Source organism: Ruditapes philippinarum, unplaced genomic scaffold (genome assembly GCF_026571515.1).
Source record: "Ruditapes philippinarum isolate M1 unplaced genomic scaffold, ASM2657151v2 ctg2680_1_1_1_1, whole genome shotgun sequence".
Lineage (NCBI taxonomy): Eukaryota > Metazoa > Mollusca > Bivalvia > Venerida > Veneridae > Ruditapes > Ruditapes philippinarum.
This window is the reverse complement of record NW_026855094.1, coordinates 286,332-312,601: the sequence shown is the minus strand read 5'-3', so window position 1 is coordinate 312,601 and position 26,270 is coordinate 286,332. Positions and strand designations below refer to the sequence as shown.

Below are 26,270 nucleotides of genomic sequence, written 5' to 3'. Positions count from 1 at the left end.
GCAACGGTCATGTTGTAAATTTTATTTCACAAATAAGTAAAGAGAAAACATCAAATTCTGAGAAGAATATGAAGGAAAATGATAACATTAATCTGATTAAGAAAGACAAAATATATAATAAGTCTCCGGTTAGACCCATATCTGTGAACAACGTACAAAAAAGAACAGAACGCTTAGAAACGCTTAGGAAACGAAAGCAACAATTGAAAAAGAAGTTTTTAAAATCTAATGACCAGGAAAGATCTAGTAAGACAGGGAAAAAAATTGAAAAGCTTAAAAAGAAGAAACATTCAAATACTGACACGAAGCTAGAAGTCAAAAGAAGAGAAAGAACAGAAATTGATAAGAGAATTTAAAGACTTAAAACAACAAATTTCAAACACTAGGAATGAACGGGAGAAGAAATTATTACAGGATGAAGCAGACAGGATCAAGGATAAGATAAATAAGATACAAGAACGACAAATGAAGATGACGAAGACAGAAACGGACGAACTGAGGAGGAGCGTCTTAGCATTCTTCGTAGTAAAACTAAATACAATTGAAAAAGAACCTTTCTGAGGACACAGAGAAAATCAGTTGCGAAGCAATTACAAGAGAAGAAAGAGATCATTATTAAAAGAATAAATCGATTAACAGGAAATAAAGATACAGAGAAGAAGAAGGAAAAAAGCGAAAATGACAAGAAAGAAAAAAGTGAAGAAGAAGAAAATAATAATAAAATTAAGGTACTAAAAGCAGAATTGAAAGCAATAATCGAAGCAATTAGTAGAACCAGCAATACGAAAACTAAAGATGAATTAAAAGAAAAGGCAGATAAACTTACTAACAAAATACGCCGTTTAAAGGGCTTACCCCCGCTTGAGAATAAGGAAGTCATTAAAGAGGACAAACTCGAACGTTTGATAAGGGAATTTAAAGACTTAAAACAACAAATTTCAAACACAAGGAATGAACGGGAAGAAGAAATTATTACAGGATGAAGCAGAAAGGATCAAGGATAAGATAATAAGATACAAGAACGACAAAATGAAGATGACGAAGACAGAAACGGACGAACTGAGGAGGAGCGTCTTGATATTCTTCGTAGAAAACTAAATACAATTAAAAAGAACCTTTCTAGGACAGAGAGTAACTCGGTTGCCAAGCAATTACAAGAGAAGAAAGAGATCATTCTTAAAAGAATAAATCGATTAACAGGAAATAAAGATACAGAGAAGAAGAAGGAGAAAAGCGAAAATGACAAGAAAGAAAAAAGTGAAGAAGAAGAAAATAATAATAAAATTAAGGTACTAAAAGCAGAATTGAAAGCAATACTCGAAGCAATTAGTAGAACCAGCAATAAGAAAACTAAAGATGAATTAAAAGAAAAAGCAGATAAACTTACTAACAAAATACGCCGTTTAAAGGGCTTACCCCCGCTTGTAGAATAAGGAAGTCATTAAAGAGGACAAACTCGAACGATTGATAAGGGAATTTAAAGACATAAAACAACAAATTTCAAACACAAGGAATGAACGTGAGAAGAAATTATTACAGGATGAAGCAGAAAAGATCAAGGATAAGATCAATAAGATACAAGAACGACAAAATGAAAATGACGAAGACAGAAACGGACGAACTGAGGAGGAGCGTCTTGGCATACTTCGTAGTAAACTGAATACAATTGAAAAGAACCTTTCTAAGACAGAGAGTAAATCAGTTGCCAAGCAATTACAAGAGAAGAAAGAGATTATTTTGAAAAGAATATACCAATTGACAGGAAATAAATCTAAAGATAAAAAGAAGAAAAATAAGGAGACAAGCAAAATTGACAAGAAAGAAAAAAATGAAGAAGAAGAAAATAATACTAAAATTAAATTACTAAAAGCAGAATTGAAAGCAATACTCGAAACAATTAGTAGAACCAGCAATACGAAAACTAAAGATGAATTAAAAGAAAAGGCAGAGCAACTTACTAACAAAATACGCCGTTTAAAGGGCTTACCCCCGCTTGAGAATAAGGAAGTCATTAAAGAGGACAAACTCGAACGTTTGATAAGGGAATTTAAAGACTTAAAACAACAAATTTCAAACACAAGGAATGAACGGGAGAAGAAATTATTACAGGATGAAGCAGAAAGGATCAAGGATAAGATAAATAAGATACAAGAACGACAAAATGAAGATGACGAAGACAGAAACGGACGAACTGAGGAGGAGCGTCTTGATATTCTTCGTAGAAAACTAAATACAATTAAAAAGAACCTTTCTAGGACAGAGAGTAACTCGGTTGCCAAGCAATTACAAGAGAAGAAAGAGATCATTCTTAAAAGAATAAATCGATTAACAGGAAATAAAGATACAGAGAAGAAGAAGGAGAAAAGCGAAAATGACAAGAAAGAAAAAAGTGAAGAAGAAGAAAATAATAATAAAATTAAGGTACTAAAAGCAGAGTTGAAAGCAATAATCGAAGCAATTAGTAGAACCAGCAATAAGAAAACTAAAGATGAATTAAAAGAAAAGGCAGAGCAACTTACTAACAAAATACGCCGTTTAAAGGGCTTACCCCCGCTTGAGAATAAGGAAGTCATTAAAGAGGACAAACTCGAACGTTTGATAAGGGAATTTAAAGACTTAAAACAACAAATTTCAAACACAAGGAATGAACGTGAGAAGAAATTATTACAGGATGAAGCAGAAAGGATCAATCAAGGATAAGATAAATAAGATACAAGAACGACAAAATGAAGATGACGAAGACAGAAACGGACGAACTGAGGAGGAGCGTCTTGATATTCTTCGTAGAAACTAAATACAATTGAAAAGAACTTTCTGAGGCAGAGAGTAAATCAGTTGCCAAGCAATTACAAGAGAAGAAAGAGATTATTCTTAAAAGAATATAAATCGATTAACAGGAAATAAAGATAAAAGAAGAAAAATAAGGAGAAAAGCGAAAATGACAAGAAAGAAAAAAGTGAAGAAGAAGAAATAATAATAAAATTAAGGTACTAAAAGCAGAATTGAAAGCAATAATCGAAGCAATTAGTAGAACCAGCAATACGAAAACTAAAGATGAATTAAAAGAAAAGGCAGAGCAACTTACTAACAAAATACGCCGTTTAAAAGGCTTGCCGCCGCTTGAAAATAAGGAAGTCATTAAAGAGGACAAACTCGAACGTTTGATAAGAGAATTTAAAGACTTAAAACAACAAATTTCAAACACAAGGAATGAACGGGAGAAGAAATTATTACAGGATGAAGCAGAAAAGATCAAGGATAAGATAAATAAGATACAAGAACGACAAAATGAAGATGACGAAGACAGAAACGGACGAACTGAGGAGGAGCGTCTTAGCATTCTTCGTAGTAAACTAAATACAATTGAAAAGAACCTTTCTGAGACACAGAGAAAATCAGTTGCGAAGCAATTACAAGAGAAGAAAGAGATCATTATTAAAAGAATAAATCGATTAACAGGAAATAAAGATACAGAGAAGAAGAAGGAGAAAAGCGAAAATGACAAGAAAGAAAAAAGTGAAGAAGAAGAAAATAATAATAAAATTAAGGTACTAAAAGCAGAATTGAAAGCAATACTCGAAGCAATTAGTAGAACCAGCAATAAGAAAACTAAAGATGAATTAAAAGAAAAAGCAGATAAACTTACTAACAAAATACGCCGTTTAAAGGGCTTACCCCCGCTTGTAGATAAGGAAGTCATTAAAGAGGACAAACTCGAACGATTGATAAGGGAATTTAAAGACATAAAACAACAAATTTCAAACACAAGGAATGAACGTGAGAAGAAATTATTACAGGATGAAGCAGAAAGGATCAAGGATAAGATCAATAAAATACAAGAACGACAAAATGAAGATGACGAAGACAGAAACGGACGAACTGAGGAGGAGCGTCTTGGCATTCTTCGTAGTAAACTAAATACAATTGAAAAGAAACTTTCTAATACAGAGAGTAAATCAGTTGCAAAGCAATTACAAGAGAAGAAAGATATTATTCTGAAAAGAATATACCAATTGACAGGAGATAAATCTAAAGATAAAAAGAAGAAAAATAAGGAGACAAGCAAATCTAACAAGAAAGAAAAAAGTGAAGAAAAAGAAAATACTGATAAAATTAAGGTACTAAAAGCAGAATTGAAAGCAATACTCGAAACAATTAGTAGAACCAGCAATACGAAAACTAAAGATGAATTAAAAGAAAAGGCAGAGCAACTTACTAACAAAATACGCCGTTTAAAGGGCTTACCCCCGCTTGAGAATAAGGAAGTCATTAAAGAGGACAAACTCGAACGTTTGATAAGGGAATTTAAAGACTTAAAACAACAAATTTCAAACACAAGGAATGAACGGGAGAAGAAATTATTACAGGATGAAGCAGAAAGGATCAAGGATAAGATCAATAAGATACAAGAACGACAAAATGAAGGTGACGAAGACAGAAACGGACGAACTGAGGAGGAGCGTCTTAGCATTCTTCGTAGTAAACTAAATACAATTGAAAAGAAACTTTCTAAGACAGAGAGTAAATCAGTTGCCAAGCAATTACAAGAGAAGAAAGAGATTATTCTGAAAAGAATATACCGATTGACAGGAAATAAATCTAAAGATAAAAAGAAGAAAAATAAGGAGACAAGCAAAATTGACAAGAAAGAAAAAAATGAAGAAAAAGAAAATACTGATAAAATTAAGGTACTAAAAGCAGAATTAAAAGCAATACTCGAAACAATTGGTAGAACCAGCAATAAGAAAACTAAAGATGAATTAAAAGAAAAAGCAGATAAACTTACTAACAAAATACGCCGTTTAAAGGGCTTACCTCCGCTTGTAGATAAGGAAGTCATTAAAGAGGACAAACTCGAACGTTTGATAAGGGAATTTAAAGACTTAAAACAACAAATTTCAAACACAAGGAATGAACGTGAGAAGAAATTATTACAGGATGAAGCAGAAAGGATCAAGGATAAGATCAATAAGATACAAGAACGACAAAGTGAAAATGGCGAGGTAGACAGAAACGTACAAACTGAGAACAAACGTCTTGACATTCTTCGTAGTAAACTAAATACAATTAAAAAGAACTTGTCTAAGACAGAGAGTAAATCAGTTGCCAAGCAATTACAAGGGAAGAAAGAGGTCGTTCTGAAAAGAATAGATCGATTGACAGGAAATAAAGATACAGAAAACAAAAAGGAGGACAACAAAAAAGATAAGAAAGAAAATTCTATAAAAGACAATAATCATGTCATTGAGCTACTGAAAGCAGAATTGAAAGCAATACTCGAAACAATTAGTACAACCAGCAATAAGAAAACTAAGGATGAATTAAAAGAGAGGGTAGAAAAATTAAGAAACAAAATACGTCGTTTCAAAGGTTTACCTTTACTTAAAACTAAGAATGCCATTAATGAGGAAAAACAGAAAGTATTAAAAGCAAAAAATGAACGAGAACAAAAAACTTTACAAGATAAAGCAGATAACTTCAATGATAAGATTGTTAAAATACAAGGACGACAAAAGGAAGGCGATGAAGATAAAAACCGAAACGGACAATCTAAACGAAAACGCCTAGATATCCTTCGAAGTAAGCACGAACTTATTAAAAAGAAGCAGTCTAAAACAAGAGATAGATCAAATGAAAGAAAGCTATTTGTGAAGAAAGAGATCATTCAGAGAAGAATTAACCAAGTGAATGGAAATATTCGTAAAGATGAAAATAGAAATGAGGAAGGCAACAATGAGATGGAGATTAAGCAACTACAACTGGGACTGAAAGAAGTACAAAACAAAATTGTCGAGACTCAAAATAAGAATAAAGTGAATGATTTAAAGGAAAAAGCGGAAAAAATAAAAAATAACATACGCCAAATGAAAGACTTACCTACTCTTGAAGACAAGGACGACACTGATAACGATAAAATTCAACGTCTGAATAGAAGATTAAATGAACAAATCTTAACAGCAAAAAGTGAGCAGGAAAGAAAGTCATCACAAGATGAAGCACAAGGAATAAAAAAGAAGATTAATGAGATAGAAAAACGAGAAAAATATGACAAAGACGAAAACACGATAGAAAACACTGTAAAGGAACTCAGGGAACAAAAGAGGAAAGATGGAACTGACAAAAAAGAAAATGAATATCGCTTAAACAACAACTTGAAAGAAAAGTCCAAAACAAATGGAGGCAGTTCAGGAGACTCTTCTACTTCCGCTGTGAATGATGACAGCAAACAAATTGGAAAACAGGAAAAGGAGAAATCTTCACGAAATGTCTTAACCAAGATAGAGAAAGCCAAAAAGAAACATAAAAAGATTGATAATAGAATTTCAAACACAAAAGATAAACTTGGCATGCAAAAGAAAAAGAAATTTATTCTCGAAAATAAACTTAAGACAAAGTCAAAAAGCAGAAATTCTGGACCTGGAGAAATGGACATAACTACGCGTTTACAGTCCTTAAATGAATATTTAGAAAAACTTGAAATTATGATTTCTCAAACGACTGACAAGAAAGAAAGAAAAGATATGAAAGAAGATAGGCTTCATCTAAATGAAAGAATTTCTTTCTTACGTAAGGAATTAGATGAATCTGATGGGTTTTCAGACACTGAAAGTATAAATGATAGGTTGACAAAATTGAAGGCAAAACTCGAGATTGTAATGAAAAGACTTAAGAAAGAAGATGATCCGAACTCTTCAAAAACTTTGGAGAGAAAGAAGAAGGTTTTGAAGAGACGTATAGATGGACTTACGGAAGAACTTGGCTATTAAACGTTAAAAAGGTAAGTTTTTAAAAGTTTATAACTATTATTATTATTATTATTATTATTATTATTTTATTGTAAAACGTAGGTATATGTATATATTTCTTCAATTCAGTTGTATTAAAGTTGAAAATACAGGTAATCGAGGAGCTTGTTTTTTCCACGAACCGCCATGATCAGGCTCAACCAATCCTGTCTTTCAACATTTTCTGTCTTGTTTTTCTTTAATGTTTCATTTTAGATTTTTACTGTCTCTATCGTACGGATATCAATATTTATGAAATTGTTTACATTACATTTTATATGTCAACATAATTTTATTTGATATATGGTTTGTTCGAAGTATACCTTTTCATTTTTACAGTATATTAAAATAGTTAACACTATGCACACCATTGTGCAGCCATGATTGTTTTATGTGTTTTCCCGCTTATGTGTCCGTCATATTGAAACTTCGGCATTATGTAAAGATATGGTGTATACAATTGGAATAAATATTTACTTTTCTTAATATAATCAGGGACAATACGATTTCGTTTTAAGTGTGTCTGCCCTTCACTTATTTGTTTCAGTTGGGTTTCTTCTTCTTTTTATTTTGTGATCGTTTACATTGTTCAGAATACATCATCAGTATAATATTTATATACCAGAATAAGTTGCACAATATTTAACTGTGAATAGTTGTTTATTGTTGATAAAGAGATAAAAAAAAATCTTTAAAATTGTGTTCAACATATATGTACACTTTCTTATTAATTCAAATATATATCTTATTTTATTTATTCATATCTATTTTTCTAGAATGTATTCTGACAAACGCTATGGACTACGGACGATGATAAAGCTTCTTTATACACAAACGGTCAACCAATATTTATGTAATTGTACGCAGACAGTCATCCAATATATGTGAAATTGTACGCAGACGGCCAACCAATATTTGTGAAATTCAGATGGCCAATCAATATCTGTGAAATTGTAAGCCAACGGGTAACCAATATTTGTGAAATTATACTCAGACGACAAACCAATATTTGTGAAATCGTACGCAGACGGCTAACTAATATTTGTGAAATTGCACGCAGACGGCCAACCAATAGTTGTGCAATTGTACGCCGACGGCCAACCAATATTTATTTCACAAAACAATAGCATTTAAGTATGGCTCTTTGTGGTTTTCTACTTTTGGCAGTTTTTCGGGAATGATTCAACGATTACTTCAAGAAAATAAATATTGCTTCTTGACATGTTTGATTAATACTTAATAAATCTATAATTAGCATCACATGAAGTGTTTGTTTTATCATTTGATTTATAGTATTATAGAGTACGAATGTCATGTCCAAATGAAAAATAACCCGGTATACTCGGACGAAACTTTATCTTCTTATTTTAAAAAAAGTGTAAAAGTGTGTTTTGAAACCTGAATTTAATCTGACAGTGTACAAGCTATAATCTACTTGTTGCTTTCTATATATATAACTTGAAATTGATCGTCAAATTATAAAAAAAAAAGACTTAAACAGCGTTTGCAGTCGGTAACAAAAGCCTTCTGTTACTAGTGTATCAAGGGAAGTTTTACCACTAAGATAAAGGTTGATGAAGTGTCTTTGATGTCATTATGCCTCAAAACGAAACATTTTTCCCTCACATGAGTTTGAATAATAATTTTAGCGCATGTTAGAAATCAATCAGCTAATGATGGAAGTAGAAATGCATGTTAAATAATATGTCATAAAAGTAGGGAAATGTAAAACAGTGTTTGAACTTCCATAAAAAAATAATTACTACAGTTGTACTACTTGCCAAAGAAACACTGGAGCAAAACATTGTTCCGTTAATTGGCAAATGAATAACTTCTTGAAAAATATAACTGGGCACCAAAAATAAAGCTATTTAAGCATTTCTGGGGCATAATGTACCTTTAATTTCTATTTTTAAAAATAAAACGACTAAACACACAGCACACGATAACCATCAGCTATGATACATAGTTGAAGGAAATGCTCTCTGCTTTTACCAATAGCATCGATATTGATTATAGTACAAATATTGACTACGTGAGACGACCACAGTGTACCAAAATGTAATAATAACAACAAAGTGACAAGAATTGTGTTATCTGCCAATAATATAGGTAAATCTACTTCAATATACCAAAGACCTTGTACATGGAAGGGTTTTTATTCAAATTAACATATTTAAAAACAAAACGAAACATAACAAAAAATAACATATTATAATGAGCCCAAAAACCAAAGATTTTACAATCACATAAGAAACCTTCAATATGTGCCATTGTATTTAATGACAATAGGCTTGTAAATGTAAAAAATTGATTAAAAGTTTATATGGAATGTAGGCAAAGTTGCACGGACATGAATTTTTCAGTCTTTCCGACACCGACTTTCCGTAAGCTAGCTGGATAGCTTCCTTGCATGACTCGAACCTACAGCGGTGAGGGGCAAGTGGTTTTAAGTCATCGACCATAACCACTCGGCCACGGGCGCTAATATAAAGTACAAAGTAATTAAGAAAGAAAAAGAAGTACAAAGAAATAAAAACAGGAAAACACAAAAGAAAAAAAGTAAAAAGAGTAAAGGAAACTAACAAACTTGCGCTATGTGGGATTTTATTGTAAGCAAAAACTGGCAATCATTTTGAACAAAAAACAAACTACAAATGTTAAAATTATTTTATGATTGAAACACATGATGATGTAATGTTTATGTGCATGGAGATTTTAAAGTCGAGGAAAAGGGAAATTGTATTTAAGTGCAAGCACAAAAAATTTACATGAACAGATACACACATATGTTATGAGTAAAATGAAAAAAGTCAACACCAACAAAATGAAATAAGGAACTTCAATATTTGCAGTTATTTTTGTGATGCTTAGGTGATAAATGACATCAAGCTACATGTATGCACATGTCTTCTTGTAATGAATAACTGACAGCAAGTCCTTGTTAATCATAACTGATAGATTATCTTCAAAAATGCAAATGATTTAGCGTAATGTTGTGCTTGTAACATTTCTTAAGGTAATGCTTAGCTCATAACAATAATTCAGGTAACAGATAACATATCTGCAGGTTATACATAGCTGATAACTTGATTTCAAGTAAAGCATAGCTGATAACATGTCTTTAAGTAACGCATAGATTATAACATGTTTTCAAGAAACGCATAAATGATAACATGTCTTCAAGTAATGCATAGCTGATAACATGTCTTCAAGTAATGCATAGCTGATATCATGTCTTTGAGAAAAGCATAGCTGATAACATGTCATTAAGTAACGCATAGATTATAACATGTTTTTAAGAAACGCATAAATGATAACATGTCTTCAAGTAATACATAGCTGATAACATGTCTTCAAGTAATGCATAGCTGATATCATGTCTTTGAGAAAAGCATAGCTGATAACATGTCATTAAGTAAAACATAGCTGATATCATGTCTTCAAGTAATACATAGCTGATAACATGTCTTCAAGTAATGCATAGCTGATAACATGTCTTTGAGAAAAGCATAGCTGATAACATGTCATTAAGTAAAACATAGCTGATATCATGTCTTCAAGTAATACATAGCTGATAACATGTCTTCAATTAATGTATAGCTGATATCATGTCTTCAAGAAATGCATAGCTGATAACATGTTTTACGTAATGCATAGCTGATAACATGTATTCAAGTAACGCATTGATTATAACATGGTTTTAAGTAATATATAGCTGATAACATGTCTTCAAGTAATGCATAGCTGATAACTTGTCCTAAAGTAATGCATAAATGATAACATATCTTCAATTAATGCATAGCTGATACCGGTAACATGTCTTCAAAAATGCATAGATAATAACATGTCTTCAAGTAATGCATAGCTGATAACATGTCTTCAAGAAACGCATAGATGATAACATGTCTTCAAGAAATGCATAAATGATAAAATGTCTTCAAATAATTCATAATATATATCATGTCTTCAAGTAATGCATAGATGATTACATGTCTTCAAGAATCGCAAAGATATGTCTTCATGTAGTTAATTAAGAAATCGCTCAATAAAATCACTGCTTGGAGTTCGGATGCGAGGAATAATAATAGCACGAGGATGTAGCCTGAGTGATATTTGATGCGCATCCGAACGACAAACAGTGATTTTGTTAAGCGATAAAATTGTCGATTTTGATACATTATTTTGATTCAAACACGACATCATCAAATAAATGTTTTCCTACTTATTTTCAGCGCGTCACATTTTAGGGGTTACGTCACGTTTATAATTATTACGTCATAGGTCTAAATATAAAACGTCAACAGTGATTTATTGCATAATAACACACACTTTCGGTTCTTCTATGTTCGATAGAGACAAATGCTGATCGTATAAGAATAGATAATAACATCTTTCACGTAGTGCATTGTTGATAATGTATACCTGATTACATGTCTTCAGATGATGATACAGAGCTGATAATATGTCTTCAAGAAATTCATAGCTGTATTTCAGGTAATTCTGTATAGCTGATAACGAGTTTTCAAGTTATGCATAGCTGATAACTAGTATTGTAAATTTGATAACAATCTTCAAGAAATGCATAGCTGAAACATGTGCAATAATAATGCATACCTGAAAACATGTCTCCAAGAAATATTAATAAGCTGATAATGTATCTTGAAGTAATTCATAAGTGATTGCACGTATTAAGGTAATGCATAGCTGATAACGTGACTCCAAATTATGTAAAGCTGATGACATGCATTCAAGTAATGCATAGTTGATAACATGTTCTCAAGTTTTACAAAGCTAATATAAAGTCTTCAAGTAATGCATAGTTGAAAACCCGTTATGGGAATGAGTTCATAGATCATAAGATTTTTTCAATTAATGTTTAGCTAAAACATGTTTAAAAAATAATGCATAGCATATAACATTTCTAAAGAACTGACAAATTTCTGTCGTTCTATGTATTCTACGGTGGCATAAAAGTGACAATTGCAATTTATTTTTTGTTTAGTTTTTGATACTTTTTTTTTCGTACATATTTTATTTTAGTTTTGATTACACATTTTATTTTAGTTTTGATTACATATTGTTTTTAGTTTTGCATACATATTTTATTTTTGTTTTTCGTACATATTTCATTTTTGTTTTTCGTACGTATTTTAGCCAATCAAAACAGCCTTCTCCACATCTCATAACAGCCCATAGTTGAGAATAAAAAACGGTTACAATATTAGCATAGTGGTTTTGTCATATTTCGGCCCATTTTTGGAATCGGCCTAGTCGTTTTCGACCGGGCAAGTCTGGTTTCGGCCGAAAGGCCGGCCCTTTTCGGCCAAGTTCTTAAATGATAATTATGTATTTTACATCAATATTGTTTTTTATTATTATATACTATTATAATTTATTGGTGTCTATTTTGAAAGGGTTGTTGATTTGTGATCAGTTATTATTCCATGAATATGCACCACTCAACCCTACACCCTGAGAATAGCGGCGGGTGGAGGGGGGCGGGGAGCGTTGACTTTAAGCCAAGCCGACCTCTGGTACAATATTCGTCCTGCAGGAGATACTCAGATAATAACCTTCCTGCCTTCTACCCCGTAACAGCGCAAACTACAAAACACGATTCTTTTTTAACCCGCACTCCCCCGGGGCGAAGGAGGTGGTTAAAAATGACTGGTGTATTTCATTAATGCACAATAAAATATCTAAACACCACTGGTTTAGAAAAAAATGCTTAAAGCTTTAAAGGATTTTTATGAAACTTGGATCAATTGTTTAGCACATCCAGATAATGTGCAGAACTTATATGCCAGGTGTGCCGGCTCAAGGTCGGCTTCACACATACATGTCAAAGAATTGTGACTTGGGTTACATGCCCGCTCCTTATCTCCTAAACCCCATGAAGGATTTTCATGCACCTTGAGTTAAACGTTAACCACATCGAGACCATATGCAGAACCTTTCTTTGCGCCACCGCGGACTATATATATACTAAAAACTGTTTGTTTTTTTTTTTTTTGTTTTTTTTTTGATGCCTCCAAAAATGAAAATTTTGGTATTTGCAAATGGCGTTTGCAAATGGGGTACTGTAATTTACAGATGGCGAAGTGTTTGAAAATGGTGTTTTACAAATGGCGTAACTATCCAAACCTCTACTTTGCAAATGGCGTCATGTAAAAATATGTACAAAAACAAAAATAAAATATGTACGAAAAACTAAAATAAAATATGTTTGCAAAACTTAAATAAAATATGTATGCAAAACTAAAAAAAATATGTACGAAAAACTAAAATAAAATATGTATGCAAAATTAAAATAAAATATGTATGCAAAACTAAAAAAAATATGTATGCAAAACAAACAAAAAATATGTATTCAAAACTAAAATAAAATATGTATGCAAAACTAAAAAAATATGTATGCAAAACAAAAAAAAACAACAAAAAATGTACGAAAAACAAAAAAAAATATAAGTATCAAAAACAAAAACAAAATTTTTTTAATGCAAATGTCACTTTTATGCCACCGTAGTATTCTGATATAATTTTGATCACAATATAAACAATAGTTTAAGCAAATATTTACACTTATAACTGTCTCTCAGCCGTAACGTATGCGAATAGATTTTCAACCAGGTTACACCTGAAACCAACAAAACTTTACTTGCATCAATTAAAAACGGTACAACCCATATCATTAACAACACTGACACAAGGTCTGTATCCTCATAACTGCAACCTTCATGTTAATGTCCATTGCAATGGAAAATGACTTTTACAGCTTGTTTACAAGATTATGTTTTCTTACCAACACGACTGTCCTGTTTCCCTCAGGGTACCCCCGGGACGAAAAGCCTTCAATACACGTGCCCATAATCAAGTGATGTATACAAAGACAAAAAACAAAACAATTTTATTCAGAAATCCTTATCGGAATTGAATGCTTTATTTAAAAAAACAGTTTATTTTTATGCTTATAAACATACATTGCAATAGTGTGTTCTTTTTTCTTCAAGAGCAGTTACTTTTTACTTTTTATAATTAAAACTTATGTTTTACAAGTTGTTATTATTATAATTATTCTTTATGATGCAAGTTTTTTTTGGTTTTACGTCACACCGACACAGTATAGGTCATATCGCGACGTTCAAGCTTTACTGGTGGAGGAAGTCCTCAGGTGCCCTTCCGTGCATTATTTCAGGCACAAACGGGCACCTGAGTAGAACTATCGACGTTCCGTAAGATAGCTGGATAGCTTCCTCACATGGAAGAATCCAAAGTCCCTGTCGGGATTCGAACCCACAGCGGTGAGGGGCAAGTGGTTTGAAGTCAACGACTTTAACCACTCAGCCACGGACATGTACAGTGAAAAGTTCAATATAATCGTCATTGTGCAATGAATATTTATAAATAAATATTATGTAGTTTAAGTATGAAATGGCCATTTGTCACCACAAATTAATGAACTTCGTATTGATTGTGAATAAAGAAGTTAACACTTGATATTCTCTAAACGATGTACAGCTCGTTTATTGTTGTTTTTTCGCTCAATTATTCTTGTCAAATACAAATAAAAGACACACTATGCCTCAGAAATCATTTTTTATTCTTTAGGGCTGTCAAACATGCGTTAATAATGTATTAATAATTGATTTCGAGCACATTAAACATAAAGTAACTAAAAAAGGTATCACTAAATTTGCAGTTATGTGTCGTATAGGTAGCAAAATTTAAACAAAGTAGAAGTTTTACTTTTATACACAATACTTAATCACCATAGTTATGAACAAATTGTCAAAGAGCAAACTAAGCAAAAGATAGTTCATATATATGTTGATAATGAGTAACATTTTGGAAACCGTAACACGATTCTAAAAATATAAGGTTTTTGAGAAATGAAAATGATATCATTCGGGGGTTGCTTTTATCGGCCTTTAAAACATACCACCGAAGGGAGCTTTAAGAAAAGCCAAACATATGAAATGTATTTCAGATTTTAGAAATTTATAATTATAATTAAACGATTCACATACAAGAATCGCTTAACAAGCTTTATGTACATGCCATTATTTACCTACCAAGTTACAACCCAGACAACAAGAGCTCTTTCTCAGCTTAGAAACATAAACTTTATTTGTCCATTTGACAATGTCACTGACAATTATCTAAACCACTTCCTTTTCCTTCACCTTCAGGAAAACCAGCATGCAACTAGAGGCACTCTGTCACTTAGTCTTAAATGAATGTTGTAGCTATAAGAATGTCTTGCACAATTGATTTAATCATAAGGAGTTATTCATTCATCTTGGATTGTATTGTTTTCGAAAACAGCTTGATATAAGGTCGCATATTATGTTTAGATTTGATTAAATCTGTACTAAACTTTTTATGTTGTGACGTTTATTTATGCACGAAGAGATTGTTTTATCATCAAATTTCAAGAATTGTGCTTTACCTGTAACAAACATTTATACAACTTTTATGTTGAAAATCGAGCTGAATGAGATTTCACCAAATGTATCTAAACTGTTGCTTTGTTTATCGTTGTATGGGTATCTGAATGATGCTGATATCAAAGCAATGTAGGAAAGTCTCAATTAGGTTGGGATTTTATAATATTTCGAAGATGTGTGTAGAGAAAAAAGTCGCTGATTTATTGCAAACTTCTTCTGCCTTACTTCCTCGGGACATTATAGGTGATTTTCTTGTTGCTCTGTTTTCCTTAAAGACAATGAGTACTTTTTTATGGTCATTTGATTTACTTTTATATGTATCTACATGATCATTTCTGTGTTTTACTTATTTCACCTTTTGAAACCATAACAATTCTTAAAATTTCGATTGGCGGAGATTAATTTTATTTACAATGTCTCGTTTAAAGGAACATGGTGGGACTAAGGGTGATGTTTGGTGCATCATTAACCGGTTTTAACTCGCCAGCAGTACTAATGCTGCTGACCGTTCCTCAGATGTATGTCTTTGCTGTTTCATACTGTAATGGTGACACTTGTGTGGGTCCCTGTTGTTTTCACGTCTATGGTATGTATCTTCCCTTTTGCCTCTGATATTGTTCTTTTAATTTGCCCCTCCCCTCCCCAAATCTCGAGTCCCTTCCCCTATGCCTGTTTACATTGTGGGGCTATCTATTAATCAATTATTTGTTTCTTTAAATTTCTTGTCGGTTACTATTATTTCTTTTTATGTATCATTTAAATGATCTTCCTGTCCGTGCTCTGCCTTGTACCCTGGCCTGCATTTGTGGCTACTTGCCGTTGGTTCTTTTTGCTGCGTCGTACATGTATGGGGTTGTGTTTATTGAACGCCGCCTTTCCTTGTAGATCTTGTTTATTATATTTTTTTGGTTTTAGTATGTCTGTTTTAAGGAAATATTCATACACACAATATAAACTGTGCTGTCTAACTGGTGTCTTAAAGGGACTCCACTGCGATTTTTTGACATGATGGAACTAAATATATTTTTCCAGATAAATGTGCCATTTGATATAGGTTAAGACCACTAATCTTTGTGCAAAATTTAAGATCATTCGCGCACTTCGTTTCTTCCAGATTAATTATTCAAATTGTAAAAAAATGACCTATACTGAAAAGCGTTTAAACGCTTTTCACTCAAATCGGGCTAAGAAAGGCATAAAAATACGACTTTTAATTCATTTCAAAGTATATTTCTTAACTGTCTTTGCATATATTTCTGTTTAAAGTGCCCAGGCTCATTTATGTAAGAGATTTAATTCTTATGTTTTTAGGCTTTTAAACATCAGTGGAGTCCCTTTAAGCATACACAATAATATAATACCATGTAACATGCTGATATGTAACAGGACTATTTTTTCTCTATCCAGAATGTCTTATTTGCTCCGCATATCTAACATTCAACTTATTTCATTAGTTGACGCCAAACGATGTGTTTGTGTCTCCTAGCCAGATTGGAAATGTCAATGTAGATTTTAGATAAAACTGACGAATATATGTAGGTGTCTTCACTAGTACATGTACCGATTATATTGCATGATCGGATGTTGACATCATTGATAAACGCGAGATAGCTCTAAATTTATATAAATATTTATATGCTTTTTTCTGTGTTAAGACTGGTGTCTTAAACGATCTTCAATGTAATGCGCCTGTCTGAATAAATAGTAACTTTGACTTTTCCACAATCTTAAAATATTGTGATTCATTTCTGTTTTGAATATAGTTTAAATACCACAATTGATATAGCACAATTCAGCCAATATAATAATGAATGATAAATAACACAACCTAAAAATATACTTTATTAAATCTTGAGTAATCAAAATTATGAAGTTTAAAACAAAGGAATAAAAAGAAGAATAAAGCACATTACAAAATATTCACTGCAAGCCATTATATCATTAAACATGAGGTTTTCAGTGTGACAAATATATGTCACACTTCGTTAGTCTCAAAAGCCAACAAAACAATAATATCAAAGAGTTTATGTCACACTGAAATGAAAAGTTAAATTTTATGAACATTTTTATAAATCTGTACGGTGACAAGGATATTTTTACTGATAGGGATGTAGAGGATAATATAATTCATTCGGAATCAGATGATATTTTTGATGAATGAGATGTAGATTCTTTAATTGAAGAAATAGAAAGGGCTATTACTTCTCTTAAAAAAGGCAAAAGTAGTGGGGATGATCTTCTTACACCTGAACTTTTTATAGATTCAAAACATATTATTTTACCTTATTATGTAGATTATTTAACCACAGGTATTCAAAATGTATATATCCAGAAAGATGGACTAAATGTATTGTGGTCCCTGTACCTAAAAAGGTGATCTGACCAATGATAATAATTATAGAGGTATTACCCTTACAAGTTTTTGTTTTTTTTTTTCAAAAATATTTTCAATCATTTTCGATAATAGTATAAGAAAGTGGTCGCTAATTGTAAATGTATTAGACGAATGTCAATTTGCTCTCAGCAAAGGAAAAACACTGTTGATTGCTTTTTTTGTTTTGAATAGTAATATAAATAGGATATTGGATTATGTAAAAAACGAAAATATTTATAGCTTGTGTTGATTTTAAAGGCGTTCGGTGTCGTGTACATAAATGGTATATGGTTCAAGTTTATTTCTTATGGTGTATCATCAAAAATTGTAAATTGCAGTGGAACTACGTTGATATTTCAAATGGTCAATTGCAACAATCAATGCAAAGAGTCAAAGATGAATACATCAAATGTGGTATAATGATATCCATAGTATGTCAAAATTAGATAGATATTGCTTATTTAAAAAGTAATTTTTCTCAGAGAAATATCTTAATTGTATTAACAATGTACATTTACGGCATTGCGTTAGCATATTTAGATGCTCCCGCTTCATGAACTACATTGATAGAAGAAAGGGAGACTCGGAATATTTAAAGAAAACAAAGAAATGCCACTTTAAATGTAAATTATTTCATGAAAAAGAGAAAAAAAAAAAAATGTGCCTGAAAAATGAATACCATTTCTGATGGTAAATGTCCATATTATAGTTTAAACATATTTTAATTTCGAACATTTTACACATACAAGATTTACATACAATGGTGAAAATAACAATACAATGCTGAAAAAGGATCAGATCCGAAAGCATAAAATGCTTATAAAGGCCTTTTCCTGACATAAGATTAGTTACTATAAATATGACGGGTTTTGAAAATGTTTGAAATATTGAATTTAGGTAAAAAGTAATTGATTACAAAAATGTAGAAGATACGTTACTGTCGTCACTAAGTCAAATTAGCGACCTAGAAACAAAAAGGGGCGTTAGTAGAAGTTTTCTATCTGAAAGATATATGAATAGGGACTTAATAGATTAGACGCAATAATTGTCTGTTTATAACTGTATAAAGTTTAGAATTTCATAATTTAAGATACACAAAGAAACTTAATTTCATAAGTAGAAGAAAAGAGGAGGATCTATTCGGTGAGTAAATTGGAGGAGCAATGTATCATAGACTATGAAAATCGTTTGCTGTCTCGGATAAACATTTGAACTGCCTGAAATATGCTGATATTGATATCGTCACTTAAGTTTGTATCGCCGTTAAGTAGTGTGTGAAGAGTGACATTACAGTAGGCTGAAAGAGTTTGGAAAAGGCTGTGTCTGATATTACTGTATTGTTTGCATTCAAAGAAAAAATGATGGTTTAGTTTCTACCAATCCACATTGACATAAAGGTGAGTTAACAATATTTTTTCTGTATAGATGGTAGTTTAAAGAACTGCACTCTGTTCGAAGACGTGCATGATATATTTGCCATTTTCGAACACCTGTATAGAAAAATTTTGGACATTTTGTTATGTTTCTATTCAAAAGACACTTAAAAAGCAGATAATGTAGGGCATTTTGGTAACATCAATTGGTTATTAATTCTTAGTTATTATGGAGACCCTGAAAAGGAAAAAAGCGGGTTAGATAGTATAAAAGAAATGGGTTTTTTGGGGGGAATTTCCCTTTTATCCTTCGAATTTCTTAAATTATAACGTGTTGGTTTTTACCCCAAAAAGAGGAGGGAAAAATAGTTTATAGGTAGGGCGGGAGAGTTTCCCTTTTTCATCTTATAAAGAAAATTAATTTAGTTTCCCCTTTTGCTGCCCCGAGGGGGTTTTTCCCCGGACCTTCCCTTGAAGCCCAAAAAGAAGAACCAAGTTTTAATTTAAAGAAAACAAATTCAGAACTTTTTATGTTGGATTTTTTCTAGTTCAAACCCCTTTTTTTAAAAGGGTACAATTGATGTAAACAACATCGGCTTTTTTTAGGATTGGCCTGAGTAAAATAAGTAATTAATTTCTAAAAGATTTTGCGATCAAGTTGAAAATTTAATTTGCGCATTATATGTATACGTTTCCACGCCATCTCCTTAACATGATTAATGTGAATATGCCAGGAAACCATCGTCAGAAAAGTGTAAGCCTAAATGTTTGTGAGATGTCACTGAAGATATGGTCTGGTTTTGGGCATTAGGAGGGGTGGATGGAACTGTTGTTGATGTTTTTACGTGTGATTAACATGGTTTCAGATTTGGAAGGATTAAACTTTACTAGCCCATTTGTCAGCCCATGAAGAAATCTTGTTTATGTCAGATTGAAGAATGTCAGCCGTAGTAACTGGAATGAATACAAACGATCAAATACAAACTGGGTAATCGTCGGCAAAAAAGATTAAACAGAGGACCTTAAGTCAACAACAATATCATTGATATAAACTAAAAAAAAAGCGGACCCAGAATCGAGCCTTGAGGAACTCCTGCGTTTATTACAGACCAATCAGATTTGATCCCAGGAAGGACAACAGATTGGTGTCTATTTGAAAGGTAGTCCTAAAACCAGAGGAGGGGTCCCAGAACACCGGCACCTTTTAGTTTGAGCAGGAGACGCCACACTTTATCAAAAGCCTTGCTGGTGTCGAAAAAGACAATCCGTATTTCAAGACCTTTATCAAGAGCCTTTCAGAAAGAGATGAAGATAAAGGTTAGTTTATTCACAGTTGAGTCGCCAGGTTTGAAACCAGATTGAAGGGCGATATAAAATCATTATCATGAAGAAAGTTAAAGATATACTTAAACAAAATGCGTTCAAAAACTTTTTCCATACAACACAATAGTGATATAGGACGATAATTGCTGGGTAACGATGGATCTCCTTTCTTAAAAATTGGGCAAATGTTGGCATCTTTCCAAGTTTGGGGAATCTTACAAGTTAGGAGTGAATGATTAAAAAGAGAGCAGAGTGGATATTTGATTACGGACGAGGTTTCGAACAAGATACGATTACTTATTTCATCGGGCCCAGAAGCTTTATTGGTATTTAAAGTTTTTGATAGCATCTTCAACATCTTGAGTTGTAATACTAATTGAGTGAGAGTGTTCACAGACTGTTCGAAAAAAATCGCCAGGAACTTCTTTATTACAGTTTTCAAGAGAGGACTGGTTGCTGAAATAGTTGTTCAATAAGTCGGATTTTGATTTGTTATCATAGGAAAGTCTTTGAGTGACTGGGTGAGAGAGTGCGGAATTGTTTGCTTGTCAGTCGGTGATATGAATGATTTAATGAGTCTCCACCAGTCTCTCTGCGATGTGTTGTCTGATGTAACAGAGTCTGCAAGTTTCTTGATGTGGTTACGTTTGGCCGTATAAATAAGTGAGAGGATTTCATTACGTATTTTTTGAATGAGTGCCAGTGCAAAGGATTTTGGGTTTGTTTGGCTCTGTGATAAAGTTTTTTGCTTTACGAATAAGCTGTTTGATTTTAGTTGTTATCCTTACTGCATCAGTCGGTTCAACTATTATTGTTCTTGTAGGAATGTACTGCTTTGAAATTTCGAGAATTTTGTTGCTTACTAAAGTTGCGTGTTCATCTATGTCGGTGTTTGTATATTGATCCCAGTCAGTTTGCATAATACTTTGTTTCAGAGTGTGGTAGTTGCCGCGATCATATAACCATATAAAACGCTTGAAAGATCCTGATTTAGGTTTAGAAAATGAAAAAAAGAGCAAAAATAGGGCAGTGGAAGCGAATGTTTTGGTCCAAAACTGATTCCCCAACACCTGATGTTATTACTCGGTGACTGCAAGAAACAAGAAAGAGATCTAAAACAGATGCTGACGACTCGGTAAAATGTGTAGGTTCGTTTATGAGTTGTTCAAGGTGAAATTGTTGACAAATTGAAAGAAGTTTGCGTGATAATGTCGGATTAGATGGATTAAAGTTAAAGTCTCCAGTTACAATTATATCTGTTATATTTGTTTCTTCTGCCAAGTTAAGAGAGTGTTCGATAAGAGTTGTATAATGTGCATCTGCATTGGGAGGTCGATAAAAAGTACCAAACAGAATACGTTTAGATTGAGATAATAAAATTTCAACCCATACACATTCTATATTTCTAGGTTCCATATTATAGAACAATCAGAATGGAATATCTGCTAAAATATTACAATTCTTGGCCAAGTATACAATATATATATATGGCTAATAGCAAACGTGGGAATGTACAATTAAATGATGAGTTATAGTAACTTTAACGATACCATCTGCTTTTATACAAATTATATAAAGAACACACATGCAAATATGTTTAATTCCAGTCGTTACACTTTTTTTCTGTCTTAACTGTATAAGTATCATAAAAATATTTTTCTTTTCTTCTCAAAATTGTGTACATGAACTTAATTCTTAAAATACAATTAAACATGTCAATCACCCTGAAAAATGTTATAATTTACATATGTAATGTAAGTTATGTGTATAGTCGATTATGAAATTAAACATAATTCTTGACAATTAACAACCGAAATGATTAGCCTGTCAAATAACACTAAAACGAACAATAACTACTGATTTTTTAAAACAAAAATAATCGTTAACTAAATCATGTTGACCCTTCTAATATGGAAAGCTATATATTTTAAGAGGAAAGAACTGTTATTATTAACCAAACCTGTTTTTGTGTTTTTATTTCTCCTTGTCGTTGTTATATTTTTGTTTTTGTTGTTGTTTTCGACAAACATACCGCAATTTTAGATATGGAAAAAGGTTCATTAAACTGAAGCAAGAATGTATGAATTTAAATATAGGTAAGAAATGTATAAGAACTCTTAATTTGATCATAACTGATAAAAATACAATATAGATCTTCAAGAAGATTTTGAAATAAAATCTGTTATAAATATAATTATGAGCGTGCGATTAAAATATTGAGTTCATAACTACATTTTGTCAAAATAACAGGTCATTTTTCGAGCACATTTACTTCTTTGACTTTATGAATCAAAAAATTCAATGTCACTTTGAGTTAACTTTTCTAAATAATCAACGCCACTTCTTAGCCTAAGGGTTTGGTAAGAATCGGTAATCATGTTTTTCCCATCTTTGTTTTTAACAATTAAAGGTCCTCCAATCACACTTGAAATCAATTCAACATGATTATCTTCTTCGTGGTCGGCACATACCATAGCTCCACTGTCACCTTGTTTACAAAATGGCTTGGTTTTGTCTCTACTTTGAACATATATAAATCTATTAACCTCATTTATATCGTCTTCCACGGCTTCTGGTTGCGACTCTTCTCCATTTACAGAAGAGTGTATGTTAATATATTGTGTGGTAGCGATGATTCCACGACTAAATGGTGTTTCAGCCCCATACATGTGCACGTGTAGACAATCAATTGAATCATCTTTATTCATCTTGCCCTTCATTAACGTTCCATTCTCTGTTTTGAATCTACCGTCACAGTGCAATTCATCTTCCTTCTTAATTCTGGCTGCAGCAATATCAAACAGCATATTCAAGTCACCAAGAGGAGCCGTTTTTTCAATAACATCAGCTTTTAAAGTTCGTTCTTTGCTCAAAATATCAAGCGTTTTTTGTCCTTGAAGCAGATGTTTTGATGCAAGTGAACAGTACGTTTTCGTTTTCTGTGTCTTTGGTGTCATTTTCACAAAACTTGTTAAACTGCCAAAGTGCTTGCTTTCATCCACTTCCACCCTCGACCCGGAAAGTATTTTGCTAAATTGCTTGACATCATCAAGCGGTGGGACGACATCATAAGAGTCTGATTTAATCCCATGGTTGTTAAGTATTTCTGCAATTTTCGGTCTCAGCTTTTCAATATCATTGCCAAAAACGTGGATTTGTAGTCTTGTGATAAACTTGTAACTGTACCCTCTAACTGACGGGCTTAATCGGTACAAACTCCTTATAACCTGCAAGTATAATAAATTATAATTTGTATGTACTTTTTCTATATATTCTTTTATAATTTGTTTTCCCTCTGTGTGATATTGTATCAACAACATTTCTTATCATGGTCAAACATGACTGAAACCTTTACATATTAAGAATCTGTTTGTTTTGTCATTTTTATACACCGACGATTTATTGCTCTTTCAGGTTGAATATATGATTTCACTGCATAATCAACTGTCAGCAGGAAACCAACATATACAGTTTAATGCTTAAACATATAAAAAAAATCAAACGACATTTTAAAAACATAATAATAAATAACATTTCTTTACAAATGTTAGTATTGACTTTCAGTTAGATAATTAAACAATATAAATATTTGCATACCTGATCACTTTCTTTTCCCCATGGGCCATCTAGATGTGGTTTTAAAGTTTCAGGAAGTCTGCTTCTTCTATACATTCCAATCATTTCCCCTAATAAACGTTGAAAATCTTCTTTGCTTTCTCGAAATTTTCTATTTGACTTTTCGTCTGAATTAAAACATTCTAAGAAGTATAAATTCAAAAATATTGTAATTATATTAAAATCATGTATAATTTAATTGTAATTACCCAATGTCTCCTTAGTTGTACCAAGCTGTAATGCACTCCCAGTTTTTAGATGTACTTGATTCATTATCCATTTTTAATTAAACATCCTGTATAGTATAAGTAGCTTTTGCGGTCGTTTGTACATTCCGCTACTATCCGTAAACAGCCTTACTCAACATTTTCAATGTTGTTCTTTTGGAAAGTCTTTAGGGATTCTTATCATTTCTTATTTAAAATAACAACTTTTTTATTTCCTACATGTGTTAGATTCATTCAAGCATTTTGAAAATAATTCTAGATTAAATTATAACAAACTTTGGTTCAATATTTTATAAGACACATGCCATTTCCAATATTACTTCATTAATCCTTCATTTACAAAATCGGTAATAACCCCAAGCAATTTAAAACGCATGAATTCATGTTTTATTTAAATGAGATATTATTCTATATTTCATACAAGGTTTAAAAACATAATGAAATAGCAATTACAAAGTGCAAACAATTTTATTTTTCAGCAGAATAAGCACATTTTAAATATTTAACACCATATAACAAATAAAAATATTTGTCATTTGTTATTTTACCTTCCTGTTTTGCCATATCATTCTCCTCAATTTCATTGCACTCTCTGACAAGTCCTAGATTGAAATATAAATATAAAATTAAACTATGGTACCAAAAAATACGTGAATATGACCTCTATATAAATGCGACTCACCTTAAAAAATCGAAAAGTATAACTTATTTTATTTGATAAACTTCTTATGCTGATCATCTTAGAAAATTATATTTCGTAACAGAGAGGCGATTTAAACATCGCATTATATATTCATTAACTGCTACAGTGAGAATTACATAAACTCAATTTTTAAAATTACTTTATTGGTATCTTCGAACTTTTATAGAGCAACTTGATATAAATAATTGTTTTGTTATGCATAAAGTACACTTAAGAAAGTTTACAAACCGTTCAGTTCTTGTCTGGAGGTGGTACACGTTCCTTTTTTAGTGCTTCTTGGCAATTTTCTTTTTTTATTGTGCGAGTCATTCGTAGAACTTGATAGTTTTGCTACTAAACAAGAAAAGGTAAAAATTTATAAATAAAACCTATGGAAAAGTGGGAAAATGATTGATGTTTACATCAAATGCAATATTCTCTCAATCTTTTGCATTCAGTCATATTCATGAAAAGAAGCATTTGATTGGAATCCTAAAGGTCTCATCTAAACAATCATGTGTTTTTTCTATAACTGTATGTATTGACTTCCATATGTCAATATCAACTTTTTTTATTTCCTACATGTTTCGGATTCATTTAAGTCGGCGTTTTGAAAATAATTTTAGATTAAATTATAACAAACTTGGTTCAATATTTTATAAGACACATTCCATTTCCAGTATAATTTCATTAATCCTTTATTTACAAAATCGGTATTAACTCAAAGCACTTAAAAAACGCATGAATTCATATTTTTTTAAATGAGATATTATTCTAAATTTCTTACGAAGTTTCAAAGACATAAGGCACAGCAATAACAAAGTGAAAACAATTAACTTTATAGCAGAATAAGCAAATTTTCAATAGTTTACAGCATATGGCAGATAAATAATATTTTGTCATTTGTTATTTTACCTTCCCGTTTTGCAATTTCATTCTCTTTAATTTCATTGCTCTCTCTGACAAGTCCTAGAGTGAAATATAAATAAATAATTAAAACTTTGGTAGCCAAAATATACGTAAATATGGCCTCTTTATAATTTAAATTCCCTTAAAAAATCAAAAAGTATAATCTATTTTATCTAAACTTCTTATGCAGATCATCTTAGAAAATTATATTTCGTAACAGAGAAGCGATATTAATAAACATCACATTATATATTCATTAACTGCTACAGTGAGAATAACATAAAATCAATTTTTAAATACCTGTATTGGTATCTTCGAACTTTTATAGAGCAACCTGACATAAATGATTGTATTATAATACATAAAGTGTACTCGTACTTGAGAAAATTTACAAACCATTTGATTTTCGACTGTCGTCATTGGAAGAGGCACACGTTCCTGTTTCAGTGCATGTTTTCAATTTTCTTTCTTCATTACGCGAGTCATTCGTAGAACTTGATAGTTTTGATACTAAACAAAAAGGAAGAATTTT

The 26,270-nt window shown here is 31.7% G+C and overlaps 2 protein-coding genes across 16 annotated transcripts in view; one reads left to right on the top strand and one right to left on the bottom strand.

Annotated features, from left to right (window-relative positions):
* The first annotated feature begins 2,671 nt into the window (after positions 1-2,671).
* Positions 2,672-6,772, top strand: LOC132742100 (golgin subfamily A member 6-like protein 22). Its single transcript, XM_060730419.1, has 2 exons — positions 2,672-2,783; positions 3,001-6,772. The coding sequence occupies exons 1-2, from the start codon at positions 2,672-2,674 to the stop codon at positions 6,765-6,767; spliced, it is 3,879 nt and encodes a 1,292-aa protein (XP_060586402.1). The 3' UTR covers positions 6,768-6,772.
* A 14,950-nt stretch (positions 6,773-21,722) lies between these two features.
* Positions 21,723-26,270, bottom strand: part of LOC132742097 (uncharacterized) — a 40,090-nt gene continuing 35,542 nt past the window's right edge. For 13 of the 15 annotated variants that reach the window (XM_060730402.1, XM_060730411.1, XM_060730410.1 and 10 more), the window contains 5 exons: positions 26,135-26,248; positions 25,745-25,798; positions 24,696-24,749; positions 23,903-24,048; positions 21,723-23,532 (listed from right to left, as the gene is read on the bottom strand). In XM_060730402.1, the coding sequence (XP_060586385.1) occupies positions 22,588-23,532; positions 23,903-24,048; positions 24,696-24,749; positions 25,745-25,798; positions 26,135-26,248 (1,313 nt within the window). In that variant the 3' untranslated portion in view covers positions 21,723-22,587. Of the gene's footprint in view, positions 23,533-23,902; positions 24,064-24,695; positions 24,750-25,744; positions 25,799-26,134; positions 26,249-26,270 lie in introns of all 15 variants that reach the window. The other 2 variants (XM_060730416.1, XM_060730412.1) reach the window with 2 other exon arrangements.